Source organism: Bubalus bubalis, chromosome 13, assembly GCF_019923935.1.
Source record: "Bubalus bubalis isolate 160015118507 breed Murrah chromosome 13, NDDB_SH_1, whole genome shotgun sequence".
NCBI classification, from domain to species: domain Eukaryota; kingdom Metazoa; phylum Chordata; class Mammalia; order Artiodactyla; family Bovidae; genus Bubalus; species Bubalus bubalis.
This window is the reverse complement of record NC_059169.1, coordinates 77077096-77091514: the sequence shown is the minus strand read 5'-3', so window position 1 is coordinate 77091514 and position 14419 is coordinate 77077096. Positions and strand designations below refer to the sequence as shown.

General features: G+C 40.1%; 1 protein-coding gene across 6 annotated transcripts in view; it reads left to right on the top strand.

The window, feature by feature from the left end:
• Positions 1-9622, top strand: part of DGKH (diacylglycerol kinase eta) — a 206891-nt gene extending 197269 nt beyond the window's left edge. For 5 of the 6 annotated variants that reach the window (XM_025263040.3, XM_025263039.3, XM_025263037.3 and 2 more), the window contains 2 exons: positions 1815-1945; positions 7575-9622. In XM_025263040.3, the coding sequence (XP_025118825.3) occupies positions 1815-1945; positions 7575-7664 (221 nt within the window). In that variant the 3' untranslated portion in view covers positions 7665-9622. The remainder of the gene's footprint in view (positions 1-1814; positions 1946-7574) is intronic. The other variant, XM_025263041.3, reaches the window with a different exon arrangement.
• The last annotated feature ends 4797 nt before the right edge of the window (positions 9623-14419 follow it).

The following is a 14419-nucleotide window of genomic DNA, read 5'->3' as shown; positions in this document are numbered from 1 at the left end:
TACTTATAAATAGCATTTATGGTATTGAATCATACACTGTAAAATGGTTTAAATAGTGAATTTCATTTTATGTTCACTTTACCATCATACAAAAAATCATAGCACACCTAAAATAAGTCCCGTTGTGAGTAGGAGTCTGTAGTCGTGAAGCACACAAGACTACCAAGTGGTCTACTGATTTGCTTCTACTTCATTGTGTAAACGTCAGCACCTCTGTTGCTGGCTCTTCATCTTGCTCAACAGCAGTTCAAGGCTTATAATCTCTTTTCCTTCTTTAGCATGCACAATCTACCTCATTTTGACAAATGGAACGTAGAAACTTCCGTTTAATCCTATAACTTGCCAAGTGTATTTCCCGCCTCAAGTTATATATTCTGTTCCTCCTCGTTTAAGGGCTTAGAACGCCGTTTCAGCTCATTAATAACAATTCACTGTGACACTGGCATTCTCAAGCAAAGATTAAACTCTTTCTTGGATATTCTTTCAAATTGCCTTTTCACCTTTCCCTAGAGATCAAATTTAGTCCTGTAATACTGCTGAAGACCTTCAAGTTCTATGTATATGATGGTAGATGTCTTAATTTATCAAATAATTTTATAACGCTTCTGAGTTAGCCATCTCATATTAAAAAGTGATATATAACCTTATTTTTGATAATGCACCGAGCAGCTGTTGAAGAGCATTTTAAAACCAAATGTGGCAAACAGGGAAACTTTTTATTAAGCTAATCAATGTTGGGTAAAACGTATGAAAGAGGATACATACAGTAAAATAACCCAATTAATCTTGGAAAGCAGTGTTGACAGTTTTTAGACAATGTTAAGTTGATTTAACAAGACACTTATTGCATAATTGTACTTCCCAGGTAGCGCTGCTGCTGCTAAGTCGCTTCAGTCGTGTCCGACTCTGTGCGACCCCATAGACGGCAGCCCGCCAGGCTCCGCCGTCCCTGGGATTTTCCAGGCAAGAACACTGGAGTGGGCTGCCATTTCCTTTTCCAATGCATGAAAGTGAAACGTGAAAGTGAAGTCGCTCAGGTGGCGCTAGTGGTTAAGAACCCACCTGCCAATGCAGGAGACATAAGAGATATGGGTTCGATCCCTGGGTCGGGAAGATCTTCTAGAGGGGAACACAACAACCCACTCCAGTGTTTTTGCCTGGAGAATCCCATGGACAGAGGACCCTGGCAGGCTACAGTCCATGGGATGGCAAAGAGTCAGACACGACTGAAGCGATTAGCATGCACGCAAGCCTTGCATAATTATTAGCACGCAAGCATTGTATGATTGTCTGTAATGGGTATCATCAACAGAATAGAACCAATAAAGGCATCTGAGAACCAATGAAGGTCTTGAAGTTGGCAAGACCTGAAGCGGAAGTTTGTGTAAAATTATATCCTGTGTCAGATTTGAAATTTTTATTAGCATTGGTAGCTCAAGTATAATAAGTTTCATTTATGATCTTAAGGAAATCGTCAGAGTTTATTTAGACCTTGTACTGCTAATCCCAATTATGAGGAACACATTTTTATACACGTGTGGTTTGCATGGCTTTAAGGAGGAAATTGAGCTAAAGCGAAAGGCTCAAGTGCACAGCAGTGAATGTCTTTGTAGAGTCAGAACCTCAAGTTGATTGGCAGTCTGAAACTTGCATGGGGAAAAGCGGAGTTGTAGTTTTGTTGAGACAGTACCTTGAACCTTTCCCTTTGCTGGCACTGCCGCTGTACTCTGTTTTGCATCTTCTTTGGCCAACCTGTGCTTTGTAATGCATTGAGCATGTAGAAATTAAGGGGGTTTTGCTCTTAACTTTGGTAGTTCAGAAATGGGGCACGGAGGAAGTTGCTGCTTGGCTGGATCTGCTCAATTTGGGAGAGTACAAAGAAATCTTCATCCGCCATGACATCAGAGGGGCTGAGCTTTTGCATCTGGAAAGGCGAGATCTTAAGGTATTTCCTTTGTGCTACTCTTCCGTTCTTAAATTTTCTTCTTGCAAAACAGACTCCTTTCTCCTGCACCTTTCAGTTCTGTGCTTGCAGCTTGGCTCATGGTATGCGTATGTAATCTATATAATATGCATTGTTCTGTGGCCTGAGTTCCTTATATGCTTTTGAAAAGAGAAAGTCAGTAATGTTTTTCTGTCAGAATCATTGTCGGACAGTTATAGCTAAAGCTTAGCATGAACTTAGTATTTTTCTCTGTGTCCATTGGCATGGCTGTGCTAATATTTCCAAATGGATCACGTTTCCATCAGTTCATTTTCTTGGATCAACATGAAAGGTGATATTTGTTGCTTAAAATGACTGAAAATATCTACTAAAAAGTTCAAACAACTAAAAATTCATTCAAAATACCAAGAACAAGGCCTTCCTAATATAGGGAACTAGATGAGAGACTTAGAGCAGTGGCTACTTAGAATTCTACGATTTGGTTGTGTTTCTAAATTGACCTTTCAGAGGTCACGTGAACAAGTAGACAAATTCAAATTTCCTTTCCATGGCTTTATTATTGAAATTGTATTCTTCCCCAAAATAAACGTATTTTCCTTTTTAGTGAATGAAGTAAAAATTATGCCTTGTTTTTGCTAGAGAGCTTCTCAAAACTTCTTTGTCTTTTATGACAGGGAAGAAAAATTATGAATTCATGGTCTGCAGCAATTCCCTTTTCCTCTTTGAGTGGACACTCAACCACAGAAATGGCCAAACTAGCATATTCTGTCCCAGGGTTAAACGTAGCATTCTGTCATGTTCTATTTTCTTGCCACATACTGCCATTTAAAAATTCCAAGATTGATTCATTAAGCCAGCGATAAAGCCTTCAACATTTGATGGATTGATTCCTTTCCTAATCACCTGGTTCTAAAATGCATACAATTATGAGACAGTAAATTCCTAATAAATTCATAAACAGCTGTGCCTTTATCTAAAAATATGTTAGTAGAGACTTTTAAACCCAAATGGGCAATATAAAGTATATTATACCTAAACATTGGCACTTCCCCGGGTGGCGCTAGTGGTAAAGAACCCACTTGCCAATGCAGGAGATGTAAGAGAAGTGGGTTCGATCCCTGGGTCAGAAGATCCTCTGGAGGAGGGCATGGCGACTCACTCTGGTGTTCTTGCTGGAGAATCCCATGGACAGAGGAGCCTGGTGGGTTATAGTCCATAAGGTCACAAAAATTCAGACAGGACTGAAGTGGTTTAGCATGCACGCATGCACACATAACTAAACATTATACCTAAAGACATATACCTAGACATTTTTAGCCAGAATAATAATAAAATAATAGATTAACTAATTATCTTAGTTGAAAGTCCCAAATCTGGAACATAGCAAAATATATAGAATATATAGTATTAGAGTAAAAATTGACTTCAGCACTTGAAATGAATACACCAAAAAGTAAATGTAGAAGACCATTACATGTAACATATTTGAGTAGCTTCTGATATCCTCAACAGGCAGCAATATTTATTGAATAGCTAGTGATGAATGGGCTTCCCTGGTGGCTCAGAGGGTAAAGAATCTGCCTGCAAAGCAGAAGACCCGGGTTTGATCCCTGGGTTGGGAAGATCCCCTGGAGAAGGAAATGGCAATGCACTCCAGTATTCTTGCCTGGAGAATCCCATGGAGAGAGGAGCCTGGCGGGCTACAGCTCATAGGGTTGCAAAGAGTCAGGCACAACTGAGCGACTAACACATACATATGTACATACTGATGAATATATTATTTTCTTCTCTAGGTAGCATCTGCCCTCTAGAAGCTTGCATTTCACTTGCCATGAATAAGCATACATTGAAGGAAAAGACTTTGTCTATGTATAATATATGTATTATAAACATACACAAACATACATAAACATAACACATGCACACATTGAGTGATAATATTTGCAGAACAAAAAAACAAAGCTCACATATAAAAGTTAAAGTTAGACTGATAGAACCCGGCTGGAAAAATCAATAAGAGTACAAAGGAGATGATGAAGAATTGTTAGTAAAATTTTTATTTAGCATGAGACTTTTTTGTTTTTATTTTTAGGGCAAATGACATTCTTTCCCTTAAAACTTTGCTTTCAAAAATTTGTGTTGACATAGTCAGTTTTAACTCTTTTGGTTCTAAAACAGAGTATAGGGCAATGGGAAGGGTAGTAATTTTACAGAGTCTTCAGTGGAACAAAACCAAGCCAGAAATGAGCTCACCTCATTCTCTGTCATTGGAGCTTTAAGAAGGAGCAGACCCTTTAGAGGAAAGTCTCTGAATGTTGGTGAAGGGTTATCTACTCCCTAGGTAACCATATCCATTTCCATGACTTCAGATACTGTGCATGGATATATCATTGGTTCACACGGTTCTACTTCTAGCCCTGACCTCGTTTGTAAAGTCTAGGATCATATCACCAAGTCTGCTTGCCACTAGGCCACGACACAGACTATCAGTCTTAAAGTGTCCACAACCAAACTTTTGCAGTCCTGTCCTCCTCCTATTCTGCCCCTTCTCCTGTGGTCTGTTATCTTAGCAACTCAGGGACCTGAGCCAGAGAAACCCAGGGTCACATTTAGCACCTTCCTCTTCCTTATCCTTCCCCCGTGCCTCATTAGACCATCACAAAGTAGTTTGATTTTAATCTCCCTTTAGTTTTCTTTCTCCTTTCCACAATCCTTCCTCTTGCCTGTGTAAGGTCAGTAGCTTCCTCAGTGGCCCACCCACTGACACTCTTGCCCTCTCATCTATTATCATTGCAACTAGAGCGATGCTTTGTGTGTGTGTGTGTGTTGGGTGTGTTAGTCGCTCAGTCTTGTCTGCCTCTCTGTAACCCCATGGACTGTAGCCCATCAGGCTCCTCTGTCTGTGGAATTCTCCAGGCAAGAATACTAGAGTGGGTTGCCATTCCCTTCTCCATCGGCTTTTTCCAACCCAGGAATTGAACCTGGGTCTCCCACACTGCAGGCAGATTCTTTACCATCTGAGCCACCAGGGAAGCCCAGAGTGATGCTTTAATAACATCAGGTATATCACTCGTCTGCTTAAAACCTTTTGGTGGCTTCCCATTTCAATTCCAATAAAGACTCAGCATCTATGGGACACCCACAAAGTTCTGCCTATGTATTTAACCTGCTGTGGGGCCACCGATCCTTTGGGGCTATACTCTTCCAATCTGGCCGTGCTTCATTGATTTAAAAATATGGAACTCTCACATCAGGGGTGTACCCTCTGAAGGTATGCTTCTTCCCTACCTGCCACTTGGCTAGCTGTTGCTCAGATCTTGGCTCAGGTGTGACTTCATTATCACCAGACAACTGGGGATAGCAATGTGACAGTCTAAAGGTGGGAAAGGGAAGATATTTCTAATTGCTGTAACAGACAAACCTATTGCAGTAGTTTCTCTCCTGGAAGACAGTAGAAAGCAGTGAGGGATACCAAAGAAAGTAAGGCTTCTCAGGTGGCACGGTGGTGAAGCATCCGCCTGCCAGGGCAGGAGACATGAGAGACGTGGGTTCCACCCCTGGACTGGGGAGATCCCTTGGAACAGGAAATGACAATCCGCTCCAGTATTCTTTTCTGAAAAAATCCCATGGACAGAGGAGCCTGGTGGGCTGCAGTTCAGCAGGTCTCAAGAGTCAGACATGACTGAGCGACTGAGTGCACACACACACACCCCCCAAAGAAAGTGGTGAAGACACGGGCGGGTTGTTTGGCTGGTGTTTTGTTTTCTCCATTTGGAAAGTTGTTTATGAGTGGGCCAAAGGATAACAGTAGCTGCAAAGCATGCCTCTGCAAAGTTAAAGCTCTTCTTCCAAAGAAAGAAAAAGTCAACACTAATGAATATGATCTCATGGCATAACTTTATCACAGCCTGATTCCTAGAAGACATGAATGTGTTGAACTCAAACTAAAGAAAATATAGCTAAGAAGTTAGTGTAACTCTAGGGAAAACATTCATCTCATGACTCCAGAAATAATTATGAGTAGAGTCTGCTTTTCTCAACGAAGCTTTTACTCTTGAGAATATAGTATGCCTATGGCCTAAGATAAAATATTTGATATTAAATATCTTTCTTAATCAGATAAATACATTATCACAAAATATAAAGAATACCTACCTATTCCACTCAAATCAAATGCATCTGCATTTCTATCTTCCTTTAAGGTTTGGCCTTGCTTTTAAGTCTGCTGTTTTAGCACACACTCAGGAGTTGGATAGTTGACGTAAGACTAGTCTTGGATGACCTGGTGTCACATGAGCAGATGTTTTTCAGGATCAATTAAATATTGTTAAAAACATTACCCTGAAGTTATCTCAGGCTCAAAAAGAGCACTCACTGTGGAAAGATTATTTTCCAGAAAGATGCTGAATCCTCAGTAGCATTGGTGCTATAGAATTCAGAGAATTCATAAAGTATATGGGGGAGATTGAGAGAACGTGTGTGTGTGTGTGTGTGTGTGTGTGTGTGTCTTCTCAGACAAATAATCTTGTGATACCTTATAATCCTACTTTTGAGACTGCTTTGAAAGTCATCTTTTTACTTATTTTCAGATATTCCACACTCTGTTTTGTGAAGAAATTGACTTCACATACTGGCAAATACACTATGGCCATTAAGCTTAAAGAAGCTTTCGGGAGTAGAGATCCTCACCATCTGTTTTAGTTTTTCAGACAGCAAATATTATGGCTGTCTTGAATGCATCTCCTTTATCCTTGCAACAAGCATTCATTTGCCAAGTGCCTGCTCTATGCTGCACACTCAGCAGTCACCATTCATTTCTGAAAACTGTTAGGTTGGCCAAAAAGATCATTTGGGTTTTTCCTATAACATTGATGGAAACATCCATACGATGTTATGGAAAAACCCAAATGAACTTTTTGGCCAACCCAATAAATCTGGGCTTCTTGGTTCTTTTCAGGAAGATGGGTCTTTAAAAAAACAAGAAGAGTTCTGAGGGAAAAGAGTCAAAAGTGCTTTGAGGAAAAACATCAACTAACATATACCTATATTTATGTGATTTTTTTTTACACTTATAAACATTATTTAAATATTTCACTCACATCAAAGCCTCTAAACGCAAGTACAAAAGGATTTACATTCCACATGTAGGTCATATGTACTGGAGTCTTCCTTGAGGAGCAGGACTTATTTGTAAGTTTAATATTTTAGCAAGGAAATGTGTAGTTGTTTTTAGACTACAAAATTTATTTGAGTAAATTTTGTGGGTACCCAGGTGTCACATGTCACTTCTCTCAGAGATTCCAATAGGACCTGTGTTTTTGTAAATCAAAAAAGAAAAAGGAGAAAGTAATTTTGACAGTTGAAAAATTGCCCTTGTGTGTAACCTATGAGAATGTTACATTTAAGAGTGTGTAAGATGTGGGTTTTTTAATGGTTGGTAATTTTTTAATTTCAGGATTTTGGTTTTATAAACTTACTTTCCTGACTTTTCTTTGTAAATCATTGAATCTAAACTAAGATGAATGAGCTGAATGCTAACTACATTTTATTAGCTGGCTAAATATTTAACCATCAGTTTTCTCATATCAGTTAACTTCTTTCTTTCTTTTACCTATTTTTTTTTTTTTAGGACCTGGGGATACCGAAAGTGGGTCATGTGAAGCGAATTCTCCAGGGAATTAAAGAGCTTGAAAGGAGCACCCTCCAGCCTGAGGTGTAATCATACTGGTGCTATTCCTTGGAAGGAAGGTCATCGCTACTTAATACAAAGTCCTTGGGAGCCATTGGCTGTTCTTGTAGTTTTCTGCCTAGATGAGTAAGCACCACTAAGACACCTCTATGGCTTAATATTTTGCTATGGGTGAAAATTTTGATTTGAGGTATTAGAAAATATTTTTGTGCCAAAAAAATACATTCCACGAAGCCATTTTCTTATTGTGCAAACCTGACATGTTCAAATATGCTCATATTAGTAAAAAGGCAGGAGGAATCTGAGACAACTGCATTGTCCAAAAGGTGGAACTGCAGAATGTTTACTTTCCTTTAATCTGGTCAGGTGGGGTTTTCTTATCGCACAACCACATAAAAATATGTGGCTGAAACTTACCGGGTTTCATTGTTAAAGGCATTGGCTTCTTCCCTCAGATCACTGGCTAGAGGACGAAGATGTCAGTTAAGTGGTGTTTTGAATTGGTATCATTTCAGATTTCTAGCTCTCAGTGGTCAAAGAATATGGTTAAAATCCCTCAAACACTATGAATGAATGCAGATCTTAATGCACGATGTCGCTGCCTGAATTGTTTTTCTGTTTCTTGCATGTCACATTTAATATGTAACACTTAGCTTTAACGTCAGTTTTAATGGAATTTAATTTATTATTACCTAACGGAGGAGCCTGGTGGGCCGCCATCCATGGGGTCGCGAAGAGTCGGACAGGACTGAGCGACTTCACTTTCACTTTTCACTTTCATGCATTGGAGAAGGAAATGGCAACCCACTCCAGTGTTCTTGCCTGGAGAATCCCAGGGACGGGGGAGCCTGGTGGGCTGCCGTCTCTGGGGTCGCACAGAGTCGGACACGACTGAAGCGACTCAGCAGCGGTAGCAGCAGCAAGTACCTTTTGGTTGGCTAAAGGCTCTTTTCTGTTCTTTGATGTGGAATTTTGCATATTCTGTATCTAAGAATCTGTGAACATGTGTCAGGGCCCCAATCAACAAATGATACATATCTTATGCAAGCCAATTTTATATCAGTCTGTCGTAAATAGCAGGTGTGCACATTAAGAAAATTCTCTGTATATTTTCATAAAATTATGTTGTGTTGTCTTAAGAAAACTTAGTATAGCTCTCCAAACCAAAATTCCCACGGTGTTTTTCATTTCAACTTAATATTTATTTAATACTCTGTTTGCATCTATAATATAACAGACTGTTGACAACCAGGAATTTCCCCAGTGTCTCAAACTAGAATCAGTATACTGACTGGCCACCAGAGTCATCCATTTGCTAAAGAGACAATTGACAGAAACTTCCCAATGAAAGAGATTTAAATTTTTTCTTTAGGGCTTTCCATTATTATTATCTCACTTAATTCTTATATCCTGTCAGGCAGATTTTATTTTCCTTTCTATAAACCACTCTACTTCAATATAGTGCATGAGAAGTTAACATTTCTGCGATCAAAATCTTTGAAAGCCAAAGGCATACCTATCACAGAGTCAGAAAAATGTCCTCAAATAAATTTACTTTAGACATTATATACTAAAAACTTCATTATAGTATTTAAAAATCTTCTATATAAGAGAATTAAACAGGGTACTAACCCAGTGGTGACAGTTTCCATAAAGTAGCCTTCTAGGTAGGTGCTCAAAAGATATACATACTCACATAAATATATAGACACACATATATGTACACATACACGTATACATTTATATGTATGTTCATACTTGCATACGTGTAATCTAAAATATATTTTCATTGATATTTTCTAGACTTTTTTGCCAAATGCTTAAAGAGAAATATTGATGGGAAAACATTTAAAATGAGCTATTGTCAGACATATAATTTAATTGTATCAAAAGGGTTTACATATTTGACACTTTATTTATGATTTGAGTATTTACTAGTAAAAGTCACAGTTTGGATATCTTAAAAATAAATGAACTCAGGCTCCTGACCGAATGTGTCTGACTATATATTTTACCTAAGTTGTGAATAAATGGGAAAATTTCCAGATTGTATCAGGTAGCTTAAAAGAGCCAAGAGCTACTCACTTAGTAATTTTAACATTATCCACACTTATGAAATCAAAAGTCATTTCCAGTTCCTTTTAGAGTCATCCGCTCTGGAAAGTGTCCTCAATCACTTCCCTGTGAAATCAGGCAGTCCAGATTCTCTGAACTCTGCTTAGATCAGAGATCCTTTTACACACACAAAGAAAGGAAAGGTAGAGAAAAGGAGGCAAGAAATCCTAGAAAAGAATGAATTAGTATAAAAAACCTTTATTGATTTTTCACTCTCCCCAAATTCTCCTTTGCCAATTGAAAAGATTCTCAAGTTATCACTTGTTCAGAGTTTAAGAGTAAGGTGTTAATGACCGAATTTTTAATTTGATGTTGCTCTTTTTTTTTTTTATTTTATTTTATTTTTAAACTTTACATAATTGTAATGTTGCTCTTTCACCCTCACCCTGGAGAAGTGAATGGCAACCCACTCCAGTGTCCTTGTCTGGAGAATTCCATGGACCAAGGAGCCTGGTGGGGCTATGGTCCATGGGGTCGCAAAAAAGTCAGACACGACTGAGTGACTAACACTTTTCAGTCTTGAGTAACATCTCTTATGTATGCCGAACGTCACTAAACAGAATCGTTAGCTAGAATTTTCCTGCACGTGGCTTTTGGATGAGGGAAATTCTTTAAAAATGACAAGATTGATCTTTGGGGTTAAATAAGAGCACTTTTCACTATATGAGTCATCCGTGCATGACTCTGTAGGACCCAGAGGACTTCACCCACACCTGCTTGCCAGGACAGTGCCCTCAGAGCCTCCGGAGGCCACGGTCCAGCCTCACAGAGGAACCAGCTTCTGTCGTAGAGCGGGTTACAGCAAGGATAGGAGGAGCTTTCCATGAGAGCGGATCAGAGCTCTGGGGAGTGCAGAGGGGCTCCATGCCTGAGTCCACATATAAGCTGAGGTGAGAAGCTCAAGCCAGAGCCTGGCTTGGGGACTGTAATTGCAGACTTTCCTCCCCTCCAGACTCTCCTACACATGGGTAATCTCAGAGCACTGGAGGAGACTCACAGCCGACCTCCCAACACCCACCTCCTTTCATGTTCCCTCACTTTGCTCATTTTCCTGAGGAACAACTGACTTTTTAAGAAAGACAGGGACATGGTCAGGCCTGGATAAAATTTCCAAGTACTCATTTTCTCTCTTCCATCCATCCTTCTACGTCACTTTCTGAGTTTCATTCGTACTGCCTGGCTTCCCATCTTTCAGGACTTCCCTGGTGGCTCAGATGGTAAAAGCATCTGCCTGCAATGCAGGAGACCTGGGTTCCATCCCTGGGTTGGAAAGATCCCCTGGAGAAGGAGACGGCAACCCACTCCAGTACTCTTGCCTGGAAAATCCCAGGATGGAGGAGCCTGGCGGGCTACAGTCCATGTGTTCGCAAAGAGTTGGACACGACTGAGTGACTTCACTTTCACTTTCCCATCTTTCCACACGCCCAGTGCAGAGATGGTTACTCACATTCTCACTGCCATGTACTACTCTTTCCTCTTCAATTACCCCACTGCAAAAGGGCTCCTTTTGTCTCACCCCACTTTTGCCCCCAGGCTTCCCTGGTGGTTCAGTCGTAAAGAATCTGCCTGCCAATGCAGAAATGCGTGCTAAGTCACTGCCGTCACGTCCGACTCTTCGCGACCCCATGTACTGGAGCCCACCAGGCTCCTCTTCTATGGGATTCTCCAGGCAAGAACACTGGAGTGGGTTGCCATGCCCTCCTCCAGGGGAGCTTCCCCACCCAGAGATCAAGCTCGTATCTCTTGCAGCTCCTGCATTGCAGGCAGATTCTTTACCGCTAAACCACTGGGGACGTGGGTTCAATCCCTGGGTTGGGAAGATCCCCTGGAGGAGGAAATGGCAACCCTCCAGTATTCTTGCCTGGAGAATCTCACAGGCAGCAGAATCTGACAGGCTACGCAGTCCATGGGGTTGCAAAGAGTCAGATACCACTGAGTAACTGAGCATGAGCACCTTGGCCCCCCTCATGTGGGTCATCTAGCCAAGTGTTATTAGGAAGAAAACAGCTTAAATTTAAATTTTATAGTTTGCATTTAATGGAAGGGAACTTACTCATCTAAATGAGTTGATGGATTAGAGCATTTGGGGACCATGATGTAAATTGCTCTGGTGAGAAGAGGTCCGTAAATGTCCAAGATCTATGCTGTCCTACATTAGCCACTAGTGCCATGTGGCTATTTAAAGTTAATTTAAGTAGAAATTTACTTTCTTAACTGTCCTAGCCACATTTCAAGTGCTCAGTAACGAGAGTAGACAATTTAGATGTTGAATACTTCCATCATTGCAAAAATTTTACTGGGTAACGTTGTGCTACAATCATTGCTACTCAAAATGTGGTCATGGACCAGTGGCATCCTGTCACCTGGGAGCTTAGAGGAGTGCAGAATCTCAGTCCACTCCGTCCCTACTGAGTCAAAATCTTCCTTTTACTAAGATTTGTGAGGTGATTAGTACTGGCCTAACTGGTTTTCTCTCTTCTAGATGAGTGGGATCGGAGGTCTTCAGAGGTGCTTAGAATAGCTGACTGTCCAACCCACTCTTTTTTTTTTTTATTTTTAAACTTTACATAATTGTATTAGTTTTGCCAAATATCAAAATGAATCCGCCACAGGTATACATGTGTTCCCCACTCTTTCCTATCCCTTCTCCAACTAATCCCAGAAATGAGCTGAAACTCATTCATCACCCAGCTGAGTTTCCCTCTCAGTCCTTATTCCTAATTCAGGTTCTGGATGAGCCCTGCCTACCCAGTATATATTTTGGTAGCTAAGGTGGCACACAGATCCTGGCCAACACAGCTGACCTCACTCTAGGCCCTCACCCCACGTCTAAGTCACTAACAATCTGCATTTGCTCATGTGACATTCTCATTTGTTCACAACTTAAACCACAGGGAACATTTCAGAAGAATATGTACTGAGATAAGGAAAGACCAGGTCAGTCTCCAGCAACTTGTACTTTTCGCTTTCTCTTATCAGCAAATTATCCTATTGACATTGTTCATGCTTGAGGACACATAGCAGCACACACACATTAAATGAATCATTAGGCATGCAAAAAAAAGGGGGGGGAAGAGAGACCCAAAATGATTGCAAGTAAAGTGAATATGTCATTAAAGCCCCCGAGGCATATTTTGCTAGACTAAAATCTGGCTTTCTTATTATGCTACCTTATCTTGATTTTCAGGTAGTTAATAATTCTTTAAAATAGTGCCTGGAAAATAATAGATTCTTGACCCTCAAAATACAAATTATGTAATTCTATAATAAGATCTTTCCCAGTGACATACAGTCAGTAAGCCTTTACTATTTACGTAATGATATAATTGACCAAAACATTACTGCCTAGAGATTCTTCAGCTAACTTTGAAGAATGGTGAGATCACTGGTTGAGTCTCCATAGAAGTTATTTGTAACAGGAATGGAGGAAGGAGATACTCATGCAAAGCTATGACTTAAAAAATTAGAGCAGAAACTTCTCTACGCCATGTCTAAGGTAAATGACCCGGTTTGCCCAACAGAGTTGACAACATAGTGGACTTTTAATGTTGTACAGATGTGAATTCTTTAAAGATACTGCTTTTCATTAAGCTCTAAAAACATTACATCTCTCAACCTTGACATCTACGGTCCCTCCTGCCGCCCCCTTGCAAAATGAACTTATCTTGAATGTTTCACGTGCAGCTTGGGCTGATGATTGAAGTGGCAGTTCTTTAAGTCAGCTGAAAAGAATGGGAAGTGAAGAGTCCTCAGTACTCATATTGGTCAGTGGGATGGCTTCCCAAGTGTTTTCCAGAGCTTGGCTGCCATGTCTGTCCCCTCAGTGCCCCTCGCCGGATGCCAGGGGGCCCGGGGCTCATTTCTGTCTGCTCCAGCATCTCCCCAGTGACTCCTGTATAGCAGTCTCTGTCTTAGATGGATAATATGTTGACTTTGCAATGGGATGCCTTCCTGAAGAAACAAGCAACACTTTAGAAAGACAATGGTTGATTTTTATAATATGCAGAGCACTAATTTATATATTTCTTATTGTTTTCTCTTTTATTTTCTCCAAGTTTTGTTGAGAGATATTTCCATTAGAATGGAAAAAGCTATAAAGGTTTGTCATTACAGAGAACAGAGAGAGAAATGACAGCTGGGCTGTACCTATTCGTGTATTTCTTTCTGTTATTTTCAGGAGAAGCTTAACACAGTAACCAAGGCTGCGTTAAACTCAGTAACAGTAGGGACTTTACCAAAGGTCCAGTGGTTAAGACTTGTGCTTCCAATGCAGGGGGCATGGGTTCAATCCCTGGCCAGGGAACTAGGATCCTGCATGCTGCACAATGCAGCCAAAAGAAAAAAAAAAACTCAGTAATGGTGTTTAGTAAAAACCCATATTACTAATATAGGTGAACAAGTTAATTCTTTTATGTAATTAAGATTCTATTTACATATATTTATATCTTCTCTCTTAATTTTGTATGCACTTCCAAGTTTTAGTTGGAAAAGTAGAAACCAAGCCACTACTTAAAAGTTATTAAAAAAAAAACCTCCACATAAAATTTTCATTTTAGCTACGAGTTACTTATTGTATAGGAATTTATGAATAGTCTGGATATTTCATAGAACTGTACTTCAAGAATAAATTACCCTAACCTAAAGGAACATATGGCAACTTTTTAAATGGA